The 12,073-nt window shown below is 36.7% G+C and overlaps 1 protein-coding gene across 2 annotated transcripts in view; it reads right to left on the bottom strand.

Moving 5' to 3' along the window:
- Nucleotides 1-12,073, bottom strand: part of LOC118840108 (limbic system associated membrane protein) — an 837,829-nt gene that overhangs the window by 46,436 nt on the left and 779,320 nt on the right. For both annotated transcript variants that reach the window (XM_036747612.1, XM_036747613.1), the window contains exons 5-6: nt 1,883-2,003; nt 1,282-1,430 (exon numbers count right to left, since the gene is read on the bottom strand). In XM_036747612.1, coding sequence (XP_036603507.1) covers nt 1,282-1,430; nt 1,883-2,003 — 270 coding nt within the window. The remainder of the gene's footprint in view (nt 1-1,281; nt 1,431-1,882; nt 2,004-12,073) is intronic.

The raw sequence follows: 12,073 nt of genomic DNA, 5'->3' as shown, positions 1-12,073 counted from the left end.
TTAGAGTATTATAATCTTTGTTTCTTTTCTTTTTTTTCTATTGTCACCCAGAAAAATCCTCCTCTGATACCTCATGAAAGCATGAAGATGGCCTTGGACTTTTGAGGATTATGCCTGTGGAATAAATATTCTAACAGGTCCCACCAAAACTGAGGGAACATCCTGTCTCCTGAGAAGCAGATGATCTCAGTTTGGAGAGCCCCATTACTGGATAGTTGGCCACAAATGATGAGTTCTTTTTGCTGAAGTAAATCACAGGGATCATTGATCTCCTAAGGTATAGCAGGATTACAACCTATGCACATGGAGAGAGTATTCACACTGGGTAAATCAAGGATATTTTAACTATTTAAAGTATATTTTATATTATCCATGACCCTATACTAAGTTTTACGATACATTTCTTGATTCTACCCTGTTACACTTCTGTCACTGCCACAGATTCCTCTAAAGGTGTCTTTGCATCCCCTTTAGCACTTCCACTTACTCAGAGATTCACATACCTAAGGTGTAACATCAGGCTTATTAAAGAGACACTGATGCAGGACATCACTGCCAGCATCAACGATTCTGAAATCACTGATTCCTAGTATTTCTATTTCTGAACCTTCTTCAGAAAAGGGTCAATACATCCTTTCCTTACCATTTTACCTACATCTCCTGAAAGGTTCCACAGGACATAAATTCCTACAGCTGCCAATAGAGAAACATGTCCCTACTCTCTCTCCTTTTAAGAGTTTTCTAACTGTGACATTCCAGTGTTTAATTCTTTAGCCCTCCCTCTTTTACCACGCAGCGCTGAAAACACCTTTTGATTATTCTCCATCTCCTTTTCTCAGTCACCTTATCCAATTCTCACTGAATGTTTCTCTCTCAATAACTTTCACCAACTGTCATTTTTCCAGCTGCCATGATCCTCTACCCTCTTATGTCTCACATTTTTTTAAAGCTACCATTAACCTAAAGAGAAATGTGTTCTATCCCTGTTTCTTCAAAAAACTTGAGTTTAAAACAATAACAACCCACAAACTAAAATCCTAAAACTAAACAATTCATGGAGAAAAAGAGATGATATCACATTTATGTACAAATATTTCCTTATGGAGGGATAATGAATGCTACATATGAATTTGTCTCCTCCCAGTCACTTATTTCTTGTTTCGCCTAAGAGTTTCTTCTGTAAGAGATGATGAGTGAATGGTGTTCCGGTTTGCTGAGCGGAGAAATCTGTAATGTAATTAATTCCACTGAACTGGGCCCCCTCATCTGTGATATACTTACTGAAAAGGATTAGGCTGGCATTTGTGACTCCCAGCTTGTTGGCAGCCACACAGGTGTAGTTGCCATAGTGTTCCTCAGTGACATTGGTCACCATCAGGAGGGACTGGCCCTCAATGCTCTTAATCTCAAGGCCATTAGCGCTGTTTATCCTAAGAGTGCAAGAGACAACATAAGCAGACCAATGAAATATATAATATAAAGTATCTCATTCTTATTCACATTTATGGGGGCTTGGGAAGAAGGGGAAAATAGCAGTTTCAGTTCACTACTCTCTGAATCATCTCTATTACATTTTTTGTGTAGTTTCAATTAGTAGAGTAGATGTCTACTGCCAATGGAGACTAGTTTCAATTTAACTTGATCTCCATGATAAGGAAAGGGGAGAATATGGAGGGAGTATATAGCCTATTCAACCATCCAACCACGTCCTCGGTTTTTGTTGGTTGGTTACTTATTTAATTAGGGTCTGAGAGTCTCAAGATTCTTTAAAAATTGTATTCAAATATAGATCTAATTTGATTTTTTTTCATAAAAAAACTTGTTTGCCTCTTAAAAAAACCTGCCCTGGCCATGGAGGAGTTGTGGTGGGCTGAATAAATACCTGGTATCATCTCTGTACCACTCAAAGTCAGGTGCAGGCACTGCGGAGGCCTCACATTTGAGAGAAGCTTGTCGCCCCGTGGTAGCTTCATTGCTCTTGGACTCCGTGATAGTGGGAGGATCTGCAGCACAGAAATAAAACAAAACAAACAAAAAATAAGGCATTTCTTATATTTTAGGTCTTCAAAGAAAACAGTATTGGTGTAGACATGGGTAGCAGAATAACAAAGACGCATTTCCCCTCTTTTTATACAACCTGTTGTTGTTACATAAGCATATATACATAAATACATATGTACTATACTGCATAGTATGTATGTGTATGTATAATACATATATGTTGTATACATAATACATATATATACTGTATGTGTATATATAATAAATATATATGTTGTTGTTCAGTCATTTTCAGTCATGTCCATGTCTTTGCGAGCCTGTTTGAAGTTTTCTTGGCAAAAATACTGGAGTAGTTTGCAATTTCCTTCTCCTGCTCATTTTGCAGATGAAAGACACTGAAGCAAACAGGGTTAAGTGACTTGCTCAAGGTCACACAGCTGGTCAGTGTCTGAGGCCAGATTTGAACTCCGGAAGATGAGTCTTCCTGACTTTAGGCCTGGCACTTTATCTACTGTGCCACCTAGCTGCCGCCAACAACAACAACAACACAGACAGACAGAGGAATATGGATGGGACCTCTGATTTCCTTGGTTTAGGAACTCAGATTGGTACTTTCTCTATAGTTTATGGTCTTAGTCACACAGTAAGTATATGCCTTTGTCAGAGATAGGACATTTTCGATCTCTGCCCCTCTTTTTCTGTGTCTCTGTCTCTCTCTTTTACAGGAATATTATGTTTACTTTGTGACCTGCTCTTTTTTCAAAATTTATTTTATTTTCAATTCTCTTTAACCTCTTCCTTTCCATTTATGTTCATTGCCCATTCTTTTTCAGTCTGGAATTTCTTTGCTAAAACTGTCTTTTCTCTCAACTAGAATACTGTAATAATCTCCTAATTGGTATATCTGCCTATCACTGATGGGTCCATTTTCACACCAGTTTCTAATGGACAGATAAACTTTGTCCAATTTCTCTACACTGAGAAACGCCCATTTTTTTAGAAGACCCACCTTATTTGTCTATACTTAACAAAGCAAAATTGGAAAAGCAGATTAAACTTTTGTTTCTTCAGTTTGGGGGAATAACTGAATCATTTCTATACAGCAATGTCCCTTTAGTTTTAGAGATAAAGGAGTCATATCTACACAAAAATTTCCCAGTTTGTGATTCTACTCCCATGATTTCAACTCTAGAGAAATTGCTCTTGAAAGGTAAAATCATTAAGTCACTTTACAACCTCTTTTTTGGCTTTTCAGGTTTAGCTTAACATGAATATCATTAATTTATTAATAGAAAGTCTAGGTTGCAAGCACATTTGGTCAGGTCTCTTCTGGCCTTTGTAAACATGTATGCCCAAGAATTTTTTAAAAAAAATGCTTTAAAAATGCGAAGGCATAAGCTAGCCGTTTGGAAATTGGGATTTTGTTTTAAAATGGACTTTCCTCCACAAATGGATCTTGCCATAAAACACCGTCTAAGTGCATTATTCTGAAAACGTGCTGAATAACCTCCATCTTGTTTATTTCTGTCCAATATACTATCAACGTATAGCTCATGTAGTTGTAACGTGGCATAGTAGGAAAACTGTATTGGATTTTCAGAGTGTTGACTTTGCCACTAAGTGGCTTTTTTATCTTGGCCACTTTAATCTCTTTGGGCCTCAGTTTCCTCAAGTGTAAAATGAGAGGGGATAAGTCTAATGTCTTTTCTGGCTCTGAAATTATATTATCCTATGTCTATGTTATTAAATATGTTGGGAGTAGTATTTCAATTCCATTTGAGCATTTATTAAGTGCCTCCTCTGAGCAGAGCACTGTGCTAGGCAATAGGGATATGAAGGCAAAAGTGACTATCAAACCTTGTCCTCAAGAATGTCTATTCTAACTGGGGAGATACAACATGAAATTAGTCATTCTCTTAGACCCAATAATCTCATTCCTGGATCTGCAGTCACATAAAAACATCTGTTTTTTAAGGTTCTGATGGGACTTTTTGAAATGACTTGTTCCTTGACCTTATAGTAAATTTTATTGTGCAAGGACCTGACTGCTTAGAAGTCCTTCATGATGCAGTCATTATCTAGTCACTCCTTATTACCTACTGGGTGTTTGAAACAAAGGCCCATGTATTTGAACCTAGGAGTTGTCTCATCCAACTCCCTTATTTTATAGATGTGGAAATAGAGGCTTAGAAAGGCCAAATGGTATACCCATTTAAACCCACACAGATAACCATGGAAGAATCAGAATTTAAACCCAGGTCCTCCAATTCTAAATCCAGCCTTCTTCCCTTGGATCACAGTAATAGTCCACTCATTTACTCAGTTTCCCCCAGAACTACAAGTCTAAGAAAATAGGACAGCAAATCTTCATAAAAATTCATACCTCTAGACCTGAGCATTTAGCTTTCCATTATTAACATAGCTAGGCTTCCTTTGTTGATCTACCTGTTGCTTTAAAAAAGGGGTCCCTTCTAACGGCCCTCAAATCTTGCAAAGAGTTTGAGGTACAGGCATATCTTTGTTTACAAACCTCAGGTAAAACCCAGACATGGCATCAGCTGGTGGCCAGAATGCTCGACCTGATCAATCAAGAGACCTGAGTTTCTGCTTGGACACCAACCAACTCTGTGACCCTGGTCAAGTTAAATAATCTGTCTCTACCCCAGTTTCTCCATTACTAAAATGGGGTTAATATTTTCAGTACACAGATTACAGAGTTGTTTGTTGTAGGGAAAACACTTTGTGAAGTGCTATATAAATGTGGGGATCAGTCTATAAGAGCCTTTAGCAAGAGGCAACTAGGCCAGCAGAAACAAGAAGGCCACTGAAGTGAGATACCAGGACTTTCTTCTATTTAGTTTTGTTTTCTTTATTCGATACTTGTTTGGCTTTTATCTCTCTGGTGTGCAAGTTAAAAGCAGCTTAGCTTTCAGTACCTAATTGTTTCTGTTTTGGCCAGACACCCTGAGGATTCCAGATTGATTTTTATTTTGGGCTAGGTAAAAGAGGCCATTTTTGCCTCATTTCTTACCTAGCCTTAATCACTGAATGGGTGTTGCCTCAGACAAACTAAGACCTAGGAAAGACCTAAGTTTAAAAAGGACAAGGTCTCCCACTGCATCCAGGGCCATCTCCAGTTGTCCTGATTAATATCTTGCCACTGGAACCAGATGGTCCTGGAGGAAAGAATGAGGCTGATGACTTTGCACAGCCCTGCCTCACTTAAATGCGATTTGCTTTCGAGTCATGACATCACTTTTTCAATGTCATGGTCCTTTTTCAAGAATGAAGGACAAACAACAACAAGCAAGATACTAAAGTTGACTCATTATTAACCTCTCTGTCTCTCTGTCTTTCTCCCTCTGCCTACCATAGTTATTGATTTTTAACATGATTTTCTCTTCTTTGCAATAACACTCAGGTATCTGTTTTAATGACAGTCAAAAATGATCACTTTCAGATAGATTTACATGTTTGTTCTGAGCTATGAATTTCCCCAAAGAGTTCCTATGCTTTTGCTATTCTTACCTTTGGTACAAAGTTACTATTTATTTGTGGAGGGATTAACCTACCATAGTATCCTTTGGCTGATTGCTCACTAAAGATTTCTAGAGTTGCTGGCTGGAAAAAAGAGCCAATGTCACCCCTAAATTCCTTCCCTGAGCAGTGTTCCTATTACTGTGCTCCTGCTGGTATCTCATTGGTGCTTTTCACTGGTCTCAGTAATCCTGGCACTTTGGTTGCCAATGCTTAATGAATTCACACTTTGGTTCTTTGATATTTGGCTGGAAATCTGCGTTTCCTCTCCAGTCCTGCAAATGAATTGCCATGAGATTTCCTCTCCTTGTACAATCTCCCAATTTATAAAATGAATTGTGACTAACAAATTTTTATCTGTGTCTATGCATCAATAGTCTGAGTGAAGTGGGGGGAGATGTTGGTATGGGGAAATGGAACTGTGCAAGTCTCAAATATTTTAAATTTGCCACCACCACCTTCCCTACAGCATACTGGGCATTCTGTACTTCCTGTCAGTATAACCACGAAACTGCAGGTTTTTTCATCCTTTTATTAGGGGATTAAGGAACTCAGAGTCTAGCTGTGTGGAAAGGTGAACACAAATATACAGATAGACATACATGAACCTATATCTTTGTTCAAATATAGATAGATATCAGATAAGATAGACAGATGCATACATATATACATACACACATGCATGTATGCATACATAGTTACATAGATAGATATCAAGGCTGACTCCCTTCTCATGGCCCAGATAACTGTGGTCCTATGTTGTCCTAAATTTTAGTTTAAAAAAGACTAAACTTTTTTGTCTTCCAACCTAGAAGGGATATTAGTACGCAAGTAGCACTATTGGTAAATGAGAGCAAATCATTTTAAATGTTTTTTAAAGGACATGTTGTTATAGCCAAAACCTTTCATCACTTTTATTATTTTTTAGGTCTAGATCTGTGTTTTTATTGGTACAGGGAACTCCTGGTGAGAAAAGCTTTTCAACTAATGCAGATAAACCACTCTTCTACAATAGCCAAATCTTAGAGAGCTTGGGTGCTAAAAGCTTGCCCAAGGCTCCAAAGCCAGTATGTATCAGAAGCAGGATTTGAAACAAGTCCTCTGTCCATTATTTCAGACTACCTTTCGGCTTTTAGAAAGCATATTCTAAAATGTGCTTATAATGTATTCTGAGGAGGTAAAGCTAGGAAAGGTAATTAAATACTGAAGCATATCTATTGTAGCACAGTTAAAATAAAATTTCTTTCTTAAAATGTAGTTATAACAAGAAATTTTCATAAAATGATGGTTTGAGGTTCATTGTTATTCTTTTTTGTGACTTTTGGAATAGTTCACGATTATCAGAGGACTTTTCTACTTCTCATGCACTTTAAACTCCATCTGGTACCTGAAATTTTAATGAGTTATTTCTATTTCTTATGACCAATAAGATGAATTCTTCAATTAGAATGGATAGGATGCCACTACCAAAGGTTCAGAAGGCAGAATAAAATCCAGTTTAACTTCCCCATTACAAAACTAATCATATATGAGGAGAGAGTGCTTAAATGACTCTTTCAAATTAAGTACATAGAAGAAAAATGCATGTTCATCTTCCTATCTGAATGGAATGAAGTCTCTCTGTAAGTGACACGTCAAGTTTGTAATGGATAATTCACTTTACTTGGTTCATAGGAGTATATTGATTGATGGAAAGCTGAGTGTGTAGCTATTTGTCTGAATGCAATCTCCTACTAAGTATAAGCTATTTAGAAGAACATAAAACACACCATAAAGTTTCATGTAGCATAATCATAGTAATAATAATGCAGCACCTCAGATCTTACTGTGCCTGTCCTCTGAAGATCTTAAAAGGCTTTCACATAGATTTGTTCTAGTCTGCTTTCTGCATTAGGAGAACACTAGTGAAGTGTGTCATTTTTCAGCTGGAGGAGGTTGTTTTTGCAATAAAGGGGAAAAAACCCTCAATATTCTCTTTCCTCTTCTCTCTCCCCGATCTCTCCCCTCTTGCATCTGTCCTCTTCTCTCCCCCTAACCTGCACACTCTCCCCAAACAAATATCTATATTATTCCAAGAAACTTAATAAGTCTATGACTGCCAAGTACTACCCTGGCAACAGATTATGTCTGTTTTCTGAGGATCCACCTGGCTAAACACAAAAGGCTCATTGTTATTAGGCTGGTAATTTTGTCATGAATCTTTTGGCCATGGCACTGCATGAAACAAAGCAAAATAGAAAATGGCCCTCAATCCTTGGTGGTCCCCAACTTTGCCTTTGTACTGATGATGACAGAGTGGGGGAAATTTTGGTTTAAAGGTATATAAGATTCAAATAGTTTATCTGTCTTTTGACATTAACTTAGCTACCAGTATTCTAAATGTGACAGCCAAGTTCAATGACAAATGAATAGCCATACTACCTGAAGCACCAATGCTTATCAGTCTTGAAACTGTATTCTATCTATAAGCATCACCAGAAGACAAAAGGAACTTCCAGCTAAATGGAAAGATGGCTCATAGATTCTGTAAGAGTGAAATAAAGGTCTTGGTGGAACTTTGGTGGAATTTCATTGGATATTTGGTCATTTATGATAAATATTTGAAAAAAAAAGACCACCATGAAAATAATTGCAGTATATACAGTAGCATCTGGTACAGACTTGATTAGACCTTCTGAACTAAAACAGAGCCAACTTTGATTCTTGCTGTCTTCAGTGCAAATTTGGGCATAGGTGGATAGTGAAAAATATATTGGAAAGCATGGCTCAGGAGTAAGGAATTAGAAGGTCAAAATACTTGTGGGACTACAAAGAAATTTAATGTCTATATATCTGAATTTTTTCTTCATGAAAGACTAAAAAGGTGCTGGGCATGGCAAGCGTTAAATAGCATTGCCAAAAGAATGAAACTGATTAACAGAGAGAAAACAAGTGATTACTGATGTAGTAGTCATTCTTGCATTAGCTATATGTGTACATTCAGATAATGGGATTATTAGAGAAAATATTAAAATTAATATAAAGCTAGAAGAAAGATTAAAATGAAAATGAAGACATTGCGCACAATTAAAAGAAGCCAAACCTGACTTGATTACACAAAATTATTGACACTGAAAAATGAACAGTGGAATGAATAAAGGTCATTGATACTGATTATAACAATTACCCCTAGCAATTTAAGCAATTTAAGTCAACTCCATAATGAGGATACCAAAAGAGCCTAAAAATGTCCATAATAAACAGTTAACCTATTTGCCATTTGGAGAGAGCTGGCAGTCAAGAGGAACACTGATTGGTAAAATCTCACAGAGAAGAAGAGTGTAAGATTATAAGCAGTATTGCATCATAAACCAATAAGAAGCAATGTAAAGAAAAACAGTTCAAAGCAAGCTCAGCAAGAGACTCAAAGGAAAGTTGTTTGGTAGGAATTTAAGAATTGATAATAAACTGGTAGAAGATGAAGATCTACAGAAATTTTTACAGCAAACTCTTTTTTTCACCATCAAAGACTGTGGAGCCACTATGTTTGGACTCTTAACATCCATCATAAGTTCTGACTGTGCTCACAGAAGTGAAAATAGTACTAAAGAAAAAAGATAGTAAAAGGTTTGGACTTAATCAAATATATACAGTTGATGGCTATGTTAGAGGTGGCAAATTTTTGAGAACACTGGGGAATTGATTCTCAAGATATCTGAAAGAAAACATAATGAAGATGTGGAAAAGACTTCAGACCTCTCAGGGTTGTTATGAGGATCAAATGAAATATTTGTAAAGTGCTCTGCAAACGTTAAAGTACTATGTAAATGCTAGCTATCATCATCATCATCATTCCCTAGGGAAGATAATGTTGTTATTAAATCAACAAATAGCTGCCTCGGTACCCCTCAGATGGTGTCACCAACCATCACTACTTTTCTCTTCTTCCTCTGACAATGGATGATCTCCTATCTCACTATACCCATGGGTCCATCTGATCATTGCTTGGAAGATAAGCAATTGCTTTTCTAACAGAGTGTTCGTTCTCAGAAAGTGCTTCAAAACTGTTTCTTAGATCCAAGTTTTCAGGGCCACCACCTTTTTCCCTTTCACTTTATGTATGAAATCCCATTTGACCCCTATTCCAGACACAGGTCAGAGTTCATCCCCATTTTTTCAGATCCTTTTTATCTTGGTTTGCACACTGAAGTCTTTTTTTCAATGTATTGCCTTCTCCACAAGATAATTCTATAATGTTCTTCAGTTCCTAAAAAATGAAACCCGGCATCTATATTTGTTCTCTATGACCATTCAAATCAGTCAAGATGAATAGTATAGTTGTAACAACTTATTGATAAGTTGATTTGTTAAAACTTTTCAACCAATTGCTACAGTGTCACATAAACCCAGCCTGAGAATGTAAGATATTGGAAGAAAGATGATTCTTAAGGGAATCAGTGTCTCATTGTACTTTCTAAATTTTGTTCTGGATTGAAATCAAATTTAGAAGTTGCTTTGAGATAGTACAATATACTTGTAAAATATTTCTTAGTTGTGATAGTAAATACTGGAGATCTTCTGGGACTCTCTTAAGAGATTTATGGACAAGTAGGTGAAAGGAATTTCACAGAAGCTAGTAGCTCTGTTTCTACTTTCTTGTGATTCACTTGTCACTAGCTGAAAAAATCCTCCAATTTTCATAAAACTCTTTCCTTGGAAATTGGCCGTTATTTGGCCATTCTAAGCTACACTTTGGGGACAGTCAAGAAGGAGCAATGTCAGGCTAATTGCACTAATAATACGGCCTAGGCTGATAGCTTTGATCTTAGGAACAATCTGCAATCCGTGCCACTTTGATGTTTCACACAATGGAAGCATAAATATTTTCAGTGTACTCCATGATTGGGCTCTATGCAATCTAATTAAGATGAAGGTCAATTAATAGAAAATGAAATCTAAAACTCCAAAAGTCAGGAAAGAGGTAGATGATATTGGTGAGGGTATATGCACATAAAAGAAGTGAACTAACCTAATTATAAAGTTATATAAACACTCAGAAAATGCCTTTCATCTGAAAAAGTCCCAAAGCGTTTTATAGTATGGAAATTTTTAATTTGTCTCTGAAACTATAAATGTCTGTCTGTCCACACCCTGTTTCCGTTTCCCTATCCTTTTCTCTCTCTCTTCTCTCTCTTTTCCCTTTCTTCTCTCTATTGGAGAATAATTATAATGGTATTTCATAAGGGTCAAGGGTGTTATAAAAATAGACTTTTAAGGTACTACAAGTGTCATCAAATACAGTCCCTCTTTCCTAAAACATCAGCTCTTTGAACATGTAAGACAGGTGCCGATTCTGTTTTGAAGCATCTGTCATGAAGGAGATTTCACAACCTCCCTCAGGGGCTGTCCCCCAAACTCCAGACAAGTGTAATGGCATGATGAATATAACAAAGCGGAAAGTAATCGAGCTAGAGTGGAAATGCACTTTCATATACTTCAGAACGGCAATTCAGTGATTGTACAAAAGGGCAGGCCTGGGCAGCTAGATTATCCTGTCACTAGGTAAAAGTTTGTGATAGAGATATCTCACTAGAAAGATGCTTCTTTTTGTACAGTGTAAGTGAATTTTTTAAAAAAATGCTTTGCTGGGTGACATATCAGAGTTGCATTCCCCTTCCTCTTTCACTCATTTTTATTATTTATTCTTATTTTTTTTAAATTTCTAGACCTTTCATTACAGAGGCTCCAAGTGCTTTTATTTATTTACCTACTAATGCATATTAGTGAAACTTCCATGCTAACACAATTTCTAGGTAGTCTGATGAAATGAAGACTAATACTGAATTATCAAATAACCCCCAACCTCCTATGATGCAAATAACAGTTAGTGGTATATGAAGTTAAGTGACTTAATCAAAATCTCACAGTCATTTGGGCATTTAGCACTAATCCAGTATCATATTTTAAACTTATACCCCTACAATTAAAATGTATTATTATCAAAATACAATTACTTATATATTATCTTTCTTTAAGAGAGATATAGCCTGTGAAAACCATAAGAATTGGGGACCATCTGAGTTTCCAGGTTTGTTTTGTCCATGTTTATAACTATCTGATCTGTATGCTGAACCAATAAAACAAATATTGTGGCAGGCCAATATGTAATTTATTTATTTTATTCTGTATGTAACATAGTTCAACTATTTATGTGTGTATGTGTGTGTACATATATATCTATATCCATATATCACACTTCTTGAAAGTCGCAAGGAGGAGGGGGAGGGAAGAGGTTGCCTGAGATTCCAGTTTTTACTAGTTATTCTTGCTAACTAGATGCTAAGCTTAGTTGTATCTAACTGCTGAAGCAACACACCTCTCAATTTTGGCACCAAGAGACAAAGCTCCAATCACTCAACCCTAGTTGTGACTCTAAAAAACAATAACCTCTTAGTGATTATCTTGGCAAAGGTACTCTAGCAGATCTAAGGACCACATTTTATCATTGGAAAATCTGAATGTAACCAGGGCTGCTCTGACCAGAATAGAATTTCTG

This window comes from Trichosurus vulpecula, chromosome 2 (genome assembly GCF_011100635.1).
Source record: "Trichosurus vulpecula isolate mTriVul1 chromosome 2, mTriVul1.pri, whole genome shotgun sequence".
NCBI lineage: Eukaryota > Metazoa > Chordata > Mammalia > Diprotodontia > Phalangeridae > Trichosurus > Trichosurus vulpecula.
This window is presented reverse-complemented; position numbering and strand designations above follow the sequence as displayed.